Here is an 11,129-nt window from a genome sequence, read left to right as displayed (position 1 = left end):
GGTTAGAGAAAAAGGCCCCGCTGGTGAAGATTCCATAGGTTGGTGGGGGGTGGGGAGGCAAAGAGACTGTAGACATTTCTGGGGCCTGTGTCTGAGAAGGGAGCTGTGTCTGAAGGGAGGAGGTGAATATGATAAATACCCCAGAGAGGTTTGGAAACGATAAGGAGATGGTAAGAAGAGCCCTGTGCCCTATGTTTCCAGGGTCGGGGCTAAACACACACACACACACACACACACAGAGCAAAACTCAGCGCAGAACAGATCACTTGCTGTCCGCCTGAGCAGATGTGCTTGGGACCACACAGCGTCCTGAAGCCCAGAGGGGTGCAGGTCCAGGAGCTAGAATGTCTTCATGCCCCAAGAGAAGGCAGGCCCAAGGAGGCTTTGTGGTAGGGACTGAGGGAGCACCTAGCAGGGGCCATGCCCACCAGTGACCGACCAAGTGACAGAGAGATGGGAATGGGAATATTTTAGCAGGTGCTGACAAGTGTGGTTGATGATAAGTGAGGAACAAAGTCTTCCACTACTCAAAGCCTCCCCTTCTCACCGAATTTAACCCCAGGAAAAGGTGGTGGGTGAACCCCAAATGGAGATTAATTTCTACCACCTGGTGAAATGGGGTCCATAATAGGAATTACATTCAGTGTTTAAAAAAAAAAAAGTTGTCTCTAGCAGATTAGAGTTTGTGGACTGAGTTGCACTTACTCTGTCATTAACTAATTAACATCTTCTTTATGGTTTTGTTATAAATAAAAAATGAAAAAAGAAACTAACACTCTATGCACAAAAGCAAGGCCAGTGGTAGCGTTTGTCAATTACAGATTCTCCCTCGCGTCTTTGAATTCAGAAAGCACAGGGCTCTTGCTGCAAGTTCAGGCCAAATGACTAGCGTTTTCGGAGTGAAGCTTATACAATTTAAGTGCACGGGTTGCTTGTTCTTTTTCTTTTTGTTTTCTCAGTGTTCATCCTCAGTGATCCAAACACAGGCTGTCACTGGGGACTGAGAACACCGTTTGCTGGTGCTCGGGATGAGAATGGAGGGAGGACCCCACTCAACAGGCTCTCCACATGGCTGCTGTTTCAATGCTGGGAGGGAAGAAGGGCAGTGGCCAAGTTGTGGGGAGCCACCCTTAGTAGTGTGGAAGAATAGCAGGGCCTCCCAGGTAGTCCAGAAGCTGAGGAATCCAGAGCCCCTGAATACACCCAACTGGCTGAGGGCTCGTTGCTCCACTGGGGCCAGTGGGGGGGAAAGTGATATGGGTAGGCATGGAGCAGGCAGCCCTGGGGTAATCTCAGTGCCTCTGGTTCATAGATCTCCAGGCTCGACTCAGCTGTTCTTAATTTCATCATCCCATGGAGGACTGGGAATTCCTGAGGGCTTCTGGGAGCACAGGCAGGGCAAGGGCAATGACAGAGGGCTGGTGAAGCCTGTGAGGAAAAGAGAAGACAAGACAGTCACTACGTGGGCAGGAGAGGTTGCGTTTCCAGTAGGGGAACCTCGTCTTGCCATCCACTGCCAAACAGGTGGAATCTGAGCCAGCTCCTAGCCAACACGGTACCAGGAAAGAGTCTGAGATCATGTCGGATTTACTGAGATGATTACTTAGATAGAAACCCCCTCCTTTTAGCCGTAGTTCTGACTGAGCGTGGAAATTCCATTCAACAAAGGTTTATTAACTTGCTTCCTTCCGGTGGGATTCCCAGCAGGTGGGAGCTGAGTTGCGAGAAGGCAGGTCAAACTCCCCAGAGCATCTGAAATCACATCACCGCCCTTGCCTTGACCCCAGCCCCTGTCCACCCCTCTTGTGACGACCCTCATGACCTCAGTGGAGAATGGGACAGAGTGGGGACCCCACGGGGAGTCCTGATACTTGTAGTTTTCATGGGGCTGCTCAGCAGTGAGCTGGGCACCCCCATCCTCAGGGGGCCTCAGGCTGAGATCTGAGAGCCTAGGAAGACCAATGGGCTGGTGCTGAGGCCGATGGCCCAGGGCAGAGCCTACCTGAACCACAGCCAAACCAGCAAACTGGGGTGGGGAAAGATGGAGACCGTGTTCCCTGGCTCCCTTCGTTGGCTTCTGCGTGTGGAAGACGGCCTGGGAGTGAGGACTCAGATATTCTCAGGCACCGAGGGCATCGATGCCAGCAGGGCTGAGCACCAGTGCCTGAAGGATGTCGGAGAGGGACACCACGCCCAGGAGATGCTGGGTCTCGTCCACCAGCACCAGCCGGTGTACCTGCGGGTCCACAGAGGATCAGTGAGAGGTTCGAGCCATGCAGCTATGGTAACCAACGAGATCGTCACCAAGACTCAGGGGCAACGACGTAAGCGGGGGAGCCGAAAAGTATCTCCTAGAAACCAGTTAGAAGTAGCTCTGACCACCCTGGGGTGATCGGCTGTCTGTGGCCCTTAGCAGGACCAGTTGCAGACCGGTGTGGACACTGAGAGCTTGAAATGGCCATAAAATGGGAGGACAGGGCAGGTGTCCGGTGTCCAAGGACAGCTGGAGCTGCTCATGGGGACTGGGCCATACGTGCTGGGGGCATGTATGAAGGGGCACGAGGTACCTGCTCCCGGGCAATCCGGTCGATGACTTCCCCCAAGCTCTCATGGGGCTGGCAGGAAAGGACTCCTTCCAGACACAGTGTCCTCTGCTTCAGGGCTTCGCCCACACTCATGTCCAGGTGGTTGTAGGTTTGCTGGGCAGCCAGGTGCTGGGGCGGGGAGGCAAGTGCCATGTCAGTCAGCCCCTTAACCAGGCTCCACCTATCCACTTGCCCTCTACACACCTCTAAAGGTCCTTCCGGGCTACAGATACCCCTCCATCGGTTCTCACACCCACAGCCTCCCGGTGGCACCCCAGTTCCCTATTCCCGTAGACACTTACAATCACATCGAAGCGGGAGTAGAGGCCCACGACTTGTCCTGCAGGGGTGGTGGGGGGCCAGGTGGTGAGAGAAGAGGAAGAGGTTCACGTCAGAACCAGCATGCTGTGCAAGGGCCCGAGGCAGCCTTTCAGAAAGAGTTACTGGACATCTCCATGTCCTCCCCAGGCTGCAGCCTTTTTTTTTTTTTAGGTTATTTATTTTGAGAGAGACAGAGAGGGAGTGCAAGCAGGGGAGGGGCAGAGAGAGAGGGGGACAGAGGATCTGATGCGAGCTCTGTGCTGACAGCAGAGGGCCTGACACGGGGCTCAAACCCATGAACCCGGGAGATCATGACCTGAGCTGAAGTCAGCTTAACCGGTGGAGCCACTCAGGCGCCCCCAGGCTACTGGCTTTAAAACAGGCATCAAGGGGCCACTATCTAAACCCACAGATCACACAGCATCACAGCCAGAGAGGAGACGCCTGAAATCATGCCTCCCCATGTGACGCAATTCGACTACACAGTGTCACCTCTGAAATATCCTAGCCTCAAATGGGTAGCCTGAATCTGATCAAGCCTTCAGATCTAATTTCCAGTTTACAGGAAACTCAGGAACAGAGGAACAACACTGAGGCCGTCCGTAGAAAGCAAAGAGACAAATCTGGATGGGGGGACATCATTCTATAGGACAACTGACCCAGGAATGTCATTACAGTGCTATGAAAATTAAGTGAGGAAGGAACTGTTCTGGATTAAAGAAACTAAAGACAAAAGAAGCATTGCAAAGCATGGACATTAACTGGATCCTGGTTTGTACAAACCACCTGTAAAAAAGATATTCTCGGGGAAGGCGAGGAAATGAGAATTAGATTCAGATATTCGATGATATTAGTAAGTTATTCTGGTTTTGTTAGGTGATATAGGACATATACTGATTTTAAGAGATGCAGACTAAAGGGTTAAGGATAAAATAACATGATCTCTGTAATTTAAATCACTTTAGCAAAAAATAGGGGGAAAAAAAACCCTGGTTATGGCAATGTGTTAACAATAGTTAATCCAGGTGACGGATATGTGGCTTTCATTATACAGTTTGTCCTACCATTTTCATACATTTGCAATTCTTCATAATGAAAAATAAATCAAAACATTTCTTGGGGCACCTGGGTGGCTCAGTCAGTTAAGCGTCCGACTTTGGCTCAGAGCACGATCTCGCCGTTTGTGGGTTCGAGCCCCGCGTTGGGTTCTGGGCCGACAGCTCAGAGCCTGGAGCCTGCTTCGGAGTCTGTGTCTCCCTCTCTCTCTCTCTGCCCCTCCCCTGCTTGTGCTCTGTCTCTGTCTCTCAAAAAACGAATAAACATTCAAAACACAAAAACAAATAAAAAAACATTTTTTGATATCTAGCTTCATTACAGCAATTTTGACTTTGAAACAGTTTACAGCCACAGTTCAACCAAAGAAATGATCATGTAGTCCCTCTAATCCCCCTCTTCAAGGCAAGAAGGTGAGGTCTGGCTGGATCCCATGGCCCATTTTAGGGTGAATTCCCATTAAAAACCTCATCTTCGGTTTCGTCTTACCATGCTTCTTAACTGCACATAATCTTTTCAAATCATCCCGTGAAGTCAGAGGATGGGTGTTATTAAGATTCCCATTTCACAAATGAGGAAACTGAGGCACAGAGAGGCTAAGTAAGGGTCCAAGATTTAAGCAGGCAGACTTCTAACTCCACCCTGGGTCCCAAGCAGACGCCCACAGACCCCTGCCTGCCACGGCCCCACCCCAGCCAGCCCCACTTCTGGGTGCAGGTACCAGCTTCGTTGACCACAGGCAGCGCAGACACGCGCCGGTCCACAAAGATGTCCAGGGCCGTCAGGATGGGCGCCGTGTCCAGCACCACGGCCAAGTCTCGGAATGTGCCGATGCCCAGATCTTGGATGGTGCGGGAGAGGAAGGAGGGCTGGGGCAGCAGGGAGCCCTGGGTGGGTTGGGGACAGGTGGCAGTCAAGGTGGAGCAGCCCCCAGAGTGCTCCCAGCGGCTCCCTCCCCGGTCTGCTGGGCCAATGACTTCTCAGACCCTCGGGTCACCCTGAGGCTGTGCCCAGGCTCACAAAGATGTGCAGGAACTTGAGCAGTCGCTTGTGTGTGAGGATGTGGAGCACGGCGCCTGAGACCGGGTCCAGGACCGGCAGACGGTGGATCCGGTTCTTGATGAGGGTGTAGACGGCTTCGAACAGGCTGCAGAAGTGGGAGCAGTGGGTCTGGGGGAGACACAACCCCCACCCCAGCCCCTGCAGAAGGACAGGGTGTCCAGGCTGCCTTGTCTGCCACGGGATGGGCCCCTGAGGTCAGAACTGAGGGGCTGACCCGGAAGGGGACTGCTCAGGCAAGGAGGCTCAGGTGGGTGGCTGGGGACGCTTACCTGCTGCTGGGAGAAATGGAGACCAGAGGCTTGAAGCAGCCTTGAAGGTAGATCTCTGTAGGAAAAAGCCAGAGTCAGGCCTGAGGAGCTGGCCACCCTGCCTCACTGGGCAGCCCCTCTGTCTTCCTCCCTCAGGCCCTCTGGGCTCCCTCTCACCCTTCCCCTGCGCCCTCCAAGAAATCCCCACTGCCCATCCTCCACCTCGGGTCCTTGGCCCCATGCTCACCCACACACCCTCAGCCCCTTCCGGGTCCCTTCCGCCAGCTCACCTCTCCAGGTCTCAATCTTATGTTCTTCAATCTCATAGATCTGGACCTAGAGACGTTGACAGGACTCCGGAAGTCGGACACGGGCCCCTCGGGCACCAGGCTCCCTGAGCCACCCTCCGCCCCAGCCCAGATGGGAGCCCCTGGGGTCCCCAGCCCACTCCTCACCAGCGGGGACCTGTAATAGCGATGCAGCACCAGGATGAAGTCTGTGATGGTCAGCATCCCTGCGGGGTTAGGAGGGAAGGGCGGGAGGTCAGCCTGGGGCCCCGTGGTGGGAGGCAGGTTGAGGGGTCAGACCCCCCTCCGGGCTCTGCCAGAGTCCTAGGTCAGAGACAGCTGTGGGAACTGTGGACAGAGGGAAGCGGGGCAGCCCCTCCCCCGCCTTTTGTGCCTCCCCTGTAATTTCTCTCCCCGCCCCCGCTGCACCCTTTTCTATTCTCCTAATTCCTTCCTCTCCCTTTCCTCTTTTCCTATCTAGCACCTACGACACGGGACCATGGGTGAGTAGAGCTGGAGTGGTCAGCTGGTCACACCTCCTCCACTCATGGGGTCTCCCAGCTGGCCACCACGAGGCCGGGATCGGATGTTCCCCCACGCCAGCCCCCGGCTTGGCTCACTCCAAGGGTCTGCCCGAACCCGTGGCGTGTCGGAGCTCAGTCCCAGAATCCCCTCGAAGATCTCTCTCTTCCCTCTGCCTCCCAGCCCCTCCTCACCCACGAAGCTCTGCTTCTTGCTGTCCCACAGCGGTGCCGCCCGGATGCCGTTGGCCACTAGGGCAAAGAAGGCCTTCTTGATCTGAGGGCCAGAGAGAACACTGAGGGGTGAGTCTCTCACTGCCCCTCAGTGGCACCCTGTCCCAACCAGGGTCCTCCCCCGGGGCCTTCTCCCGAGATCTCCTCTGCATGAGCTTGACTGCCCGTCCTAGGCCATGGCACACACTGGCACGCTCTTTGCCAGGCACGCTTGCTACAGAGATGAGGCTGCTGGTGGCCGGAGGCACTGTGGTGACGCCTTCACCTGGCACATCAGGGTGTGACGAACTCACTCGGGGTTTCTACTCGGGTGCTACATGCGTACAGTCACACACACTATGGTTTTCGCTAATCTACGTGCTGGAGGTACGCTTATTCACGTTGCATCTGCAAAATAGATTTCTCTAAATAAATCTGACGTTGACTCATTTGGCTTCACCCTAAGTAATACTATCGCCGTGCTTCTGGAAACACTGCTCCGCTATACGTGATGGTAAAAATGGAAGCAGGCGTTCTATAGCTTAGCCGAAGGGAAGAGCAGGGGCTAGAACCCATCCTATTTTTCTCTTACTGAGAGCTCCCTGCTGTTTGTCCTAAGCCAGCCTGCAAGGTCTTCCCCATACTTAGGGGTTCACAAAGTGCTCCCACTTGACCCGGGTTATTCCAGGAGTCCTCCGAAACTTGGAGGGCAAAGCAGGCATTTCCTGTCCCCATTTTATGTCATTTTTTACTTTTTTTTTTTTTTTTTAGTAATCTCTACACCGAACATGGGGCTCAAACTTATGACCCCAAGATCAAGAGCTGTATGCTCATCTGACTGAACCAGCCAGGGGCCCCCATTCCCATTTTAGAGATGAGAGCGGTGACTGATGCCAAAGCCTACACATACTCAATGGCAGAGCTGGGATGACAACTGGGGAGTAGGGGTCCTCCCCAGCACTGGTCTCCGTGGTGCTAAGAAGGAGCTCTGGAAAGGGACTCGCGGGGGGCCCTGGAGCGGGTGAGTGGAGGCTGCAGCCCCATGAGAACGGAGGTGGGGCAGAGCCACAGCCTCACCTCCAGCGTGGTGTCGAAGATGACCAGCTTGGAACTGGTTGCCATGGCGTCGTAGCAGGTGTGCTCCTGCATGAAGTGCATGTAAACCAGGGCCCCTGGCTTCTGCAGTTCGTCGTCCCAGCCCAGCCTGGGTAACAGGGCCCGTGGGGATGGGCACAGGGCAGGCCTCTCTTCCACCAGGCCGAGCTCATACCCCCACGATGCTGTGGCTGGGAACCCTATGTCCAGCTCCAGCTCGTCTGTGCTGGAGCCAGCGGCCGAGGCTTCGTGGTTAGGGGGGAAGATGTCCCACTCTGTTGGTGGGGCGCCCACTTTGGCCAAAGGAGCAGCCTGGGACAAGTGTGTGGCCTTGGGGAACGTGGCCTCCAGCCTGGCGTACTCAGCAGGTGGCTTGGCCTGGGGATCTGTTGGTGGGGAGAGGACAGTAAGTCTGTCTTCTAGAGACCTTTCTCATCCGCTGGCTCTGTTCATCCTCACAGCAGCCTTGGGAAGCCTGGGTGCTGTCGCCCCATTTTGCAGGTGAGAAAGCTGAGTCTCAGAGTCACACAAGACAGTGGCTCTGTCCTGAGTTGGCCGCGTCAGGCCCCTGGCTCTGCTGTGCAGGTGACTTTTCCCATGTGGAGAGACAGACTACAAGGTGAGGGTGGGGCCAACTCTGTGCTCTGGAAGGATCCAGAGCAGAGCCCCAGCCCCAGGCTCCGGGATGTCCCACTGCCCCCGCTCCCATCTCCCCAGAACTGGCCTTGGCCTCACCTTCCCCCAGACCCGGCAGCTCCCCTTCCGCCACAGCCTCCTGCCTTGTCCACCTCGAGGCCTTGGCCCCCTGTTTCTCATGGCTTCTTTCTGAGCCTGTGGTCATGGCCGGCGATGGCCATGAAGTGTTCTCTCCTTGTTCTAGACAGCTCATCTCTGGAAGGGGGAATGGGGCCTGTTTGGTTAATGGGGAGTAACACAACAAAATCAATTAAAATGTTATTAATAATAATATTTCACATTTGCAAGCTTCCCAAGGGTTCTCCTCCAATATATTTCTCACTCAAACCTCATAGCAATCTTATAAGGGAGATGTTATCATCATCCTTATTTTACTAAAGCGGGACCTGAGATCAGAGAGGTGGGGCAATTCACCACAATTCACACAGCTATTTCCTAAGTGCTAACAGAACTAGGTTCGGAGTCTTCCGACTCTAGATTCCCCCTACTTCCTCTGAAAGAGGAAAGAGGGGATGAGGGAAAAAAGAAACAGAGGAACAAAGAAGGAAAAAGGAGAGACAGAAAAGCCAGGCTAGCAGAGTGGAGACTGGGGGCCCAGAGAGGTGGGAGACAAACGAAGTAGGAAGAGAGGCTACGCCCTTGAGAAGGCAGCCCCGCCTACCTTGACGCTCAGGTCCCCCAAGGCTGCTCCAGGATGGGTTCTGTGAGGAGAAGAATGTCTGAAGGGGTGGAGAAACGCCCTGCATCCCCGAACCCACGGGTAGCTTCCTTTCCCACCACGTGTGCGCGTGCAAGCACGCACACGCATGCACGCACAGGTGCACCCCCGCAAACACACCCATACACCAACACTTAGACACACTCGGAAAAACACATCCAACCATTCCCAGACATGCAGGGCACCACATACGTCGCTGACACAAAGAACACACACGCGCGCGCGCACACGAGTTCACAGGCACCCACAGGCTCATGCGCACACGCACACACACTCATTCACACTCGTTCACAGGGTGTAGTGTGCTCGCAATCCCCTGGCCTCGGCTGCCCCAGCTCCCGTCCCCCGGGACCCCTGTACCCGGCTCAGTGCGTGCTCCATGCGGCCAACCCCGGACCAACCCAGAGCAAGTGCGCAACACAGGCTGGGCAGCACTATTCTGGGCCCGGCCCCTGGCGCCCTGCCCTCCCCGGATCGGTTTCTCTCTGGGTGTCAGGCAGCGGGAGGGAGGGCTCCTCGGGCTCAGCTGCTCTCGCCCAGCCGCCTGGGGCAGGGTGGGGAGGGAAGGGGCTCACCTGGAATCTGGAGGCCTGGGCCCGGGCTCCCTCCTGGGTCTCCAAGGACAAGCTCGAAGGACTTTGCGATGGAGGGAGGTGGCTTGGAGCGCTGCGGGGGCGCCAGGTGGGAGGAAGTGGGCTCTCAGAGTCCTGGGTTCCTTCTCATCGTTGTCAGGCGCCAAAGGAGGGAAAATGGACGCAGGTAGAGCTTGACTGTCTTCCTTGTACACACTTCAGTCGTGGGAGGTGCTGAAGTTAGAAAGGGCAAGTTGGAGCCAGCAGGGAGGCTGGGGACAAGGGGTTTGTGGGCGGTCGCAGGAGAGCGGGCATTGTATGCCCAAACGTCCTCATCTGAATCCCAGGAGCCTGTCCCTCTCTCTGCTGGGGGAGCTGGAGTGGGATGGGCGGGGCAGGTGGGGAGCTAGAATCACCGTGAAGGTGTGCGGTGGGCTGGAGGGCCCAGAGTGAGAGACCTCTGTTTCTACCAGTGGTTTGGAGGTGGGTCCCAGTGTGTGGGAGCCCCCGTCCCAACATCCCTCTGTGCCCGCTGTCCCTACATCTCCCGGTGCCAACAGGATCCCAGCCCGGCTCTGGTGGCTGCCCACCCCCCTTCCTTGGCATTCCTGGGGCCTGAGTCAGTGTCCAAATCGGGAATGCTGACCCAGCTGCTCTAGCTCCCCTCTCTCTGCCCCTCCTTCCAGCCTCTTCCATCCCAGTCTCTGGCCCTGGAGTGGACACTCAGTAATGGGTTACTGGATTTTTTGCTGAATGTATTGAACACATTTCTCATCACCCCTCAAAGCCCCTGCACTGCCTACAGGGAGGGTGGAAGAGAACAGATCGGGGAAGAGACTCTGCCTTTCCATGTGTCTTGCGTAGTACCAGGGGTGAGCACAGCTCTTCTTCAGTGGGATGTTCTTGTCTTGTCCCAGCTGATGGAACGTCTAAGGTACAGCTAGTGGGACACTTCACCTGGTGGAAAGGTCAAGTGGACCATCTTTGGAGATATGTGATGTGTCTACCTCCCCCACCCTTAAGCTCTGGGCCACCTTCACAAGCAGGCCAGATACAGAACAGGTGCAGCTCGCACCATTGCCTTCTCCTGCCATACTCCATTCTCCCCTCTACCTCAGGCCTGTTCCACCTACAGGGCCAGTAGGAGGGCCTCTTCTTCAAGAAAGTCTTCCCTGGGGGGTCTGAGGGGCTCGGTTGGTTAAGTATCTGACTCTTGATTTCTGCTCAGGTCATGATCTCATGGTTTGTTAGTTCAAGCTCTGCATAAGGCTCCCCGCTGACAGTGAGGAGCCTACTTGGGATTCTCCCTCTCCCCTCCCCTTTTCTGCCCCCGCCTCAAAATAAATAAATAAGCTTAAAAATGGTTAAAAAAAGAAAAGTCTTCCCTGATGGCATCATTGTCCCTTGCACTGGTGTCCTTATAGCTCAGGATCTGTGTGCATATCTCAGTGTGCACAGAGCGGACATTTACCTAACTATTCACGTGTGAATATCCTTTATCTCCAAGTAAACAGTGGGCACTTTGATGACCAAAATATGTTGGCTGTGTGTCATGGAAGGCATGTTTTATGGTCAGATGGACCTGATTAAAATTCACACTCTGCTGTTAGTTTGCCACATGACCTTAAAAAGCACTGCTTGTTTTCTCCAAGGCTGATTTCTACCGATGTAAAATAAGGATGAAAACATTCTGGGGCAAACTGCCAGTCGCCTCCCAATATCTATTTTTCTCTTCTTATTTTAGTAGTAGAATCACTT

At 54.8% G+C, this 11,129-nt stretch overlaps 1 protein-coding gene across 5 annotated transcripts; it reads right to left on the bottom strand.

The window, feature by feature from the left end:
• Nucleotides 1–712: 712 nt before the first annotated feature.
• PRKAG3 (protein kinase AMP-activated non-catalytic subunit gamma 3) lies at nucleotides 713–9,857 on the bottom strand. Of its 5 annotated transcripts, none has more exons than XM_053904784.1 (14): nucleotides 9,375–9,857; nucleotides 8,743–8,782; nucleotides 8,121–8,295; nucleotides 7,368–7,771; nucleotides 6,273–6,354; nucleotides 5,725–5,783; nucleotides 5,560–5,605; nucleotides 5,291–5,345; nucleotides 4,980–5,106; nucleotides 4,681–4,846; nucleotides 2,888–2,925; nucleotides 2,568–2,714; nucleotides 2,003–2,236; nucleotides 713–1,428 (listed from the first exon to the last, which is right to left on the bottom strand). In XM_053904784.1, the coding sequence occupies exons 3-13, from the start codon at nucleotides 8,272–8,274 to the stop codon at nucleotides 2,120–2,122; spliced, it is 1,395 nt and encodes a 464-aa protein (XP_053760759.1). In that variant the 5' UTR covers nucleotides 8,275–8,295; nucleotides 8,743–8,782; nucleotides 9,375–9,857; the 3' UTR covers nucleotides 713–1,428; nucleotides 2,003–2,119. The 5 variants fall into 5 exon arrangements, with proteins under 5 accessions (XP_053760759.1, XP_053760760.1, XP_019301486.2 ...); XM_053904785.1 differs by having other exon boundaries at nucleotides 8,121–8,276; nucleotides 9,375–9,856; XM_019445941.2 differs by lacking the exon at nucleotides 9,375–9,857 and adding an exon at nucleotides 9,160–9,228 and having other exon boundaries at nucleotides 8,121–8,276.
• Between the last annotated feature and the right edge of the window lie 1,272 nt (nucleotides 9,858–11,129).

The sequence above is a fragment of the Panthera pardus genome, unplaced genomic scaffold (genome assembly GCF_024362965.1).
Source record: "Panthera pardus isolate Hobbes unplaced genomic scaffold, ASM2436296v1 HiC_scaffold_10, whole genome shotgun sequence".
Taxonomy (NCBI): domain Eukaryota; kingdom Metazoa; phylum Chordata; class Mammalia; order Carnivora; family Felidae; genus Panthera; species Panthera pardus.
The sequence above is the reverse complement of the archived record's forward strand: the minus strand, read 5'-3'. Positions and strand labels throughout refer to the sequence as shown.

What these genes read in the sequence shown, in the direction of transcription:
- PRKAG3 (XM_053904780.1), bottom strand. Translation starts at nt 9,055, where the DNA reads ATGAGCCTGTGGGTGCCTGTGAACTCGTGTGCGCGCGCGCGTGTGTGT. An exon ending in TCTTCGACACCACGCTGGAG is followed by an intron (nt 6,355 to 7,367) that starts GTGAGGCTGTGG and finishes TCTGGCCCTCAG; the next exon opens with ATCAAGAAGGCCTTCTTTGC. An exon ending in ACTCCCGCTTCGATGTGATT is followed by an intron (nt 2,715 to 2,887) that starts GTAAGTGTCTAC and finishes TCCCCGCCCCAG; the next exon opens with CACCTGGCTGCCCAGCAAAC.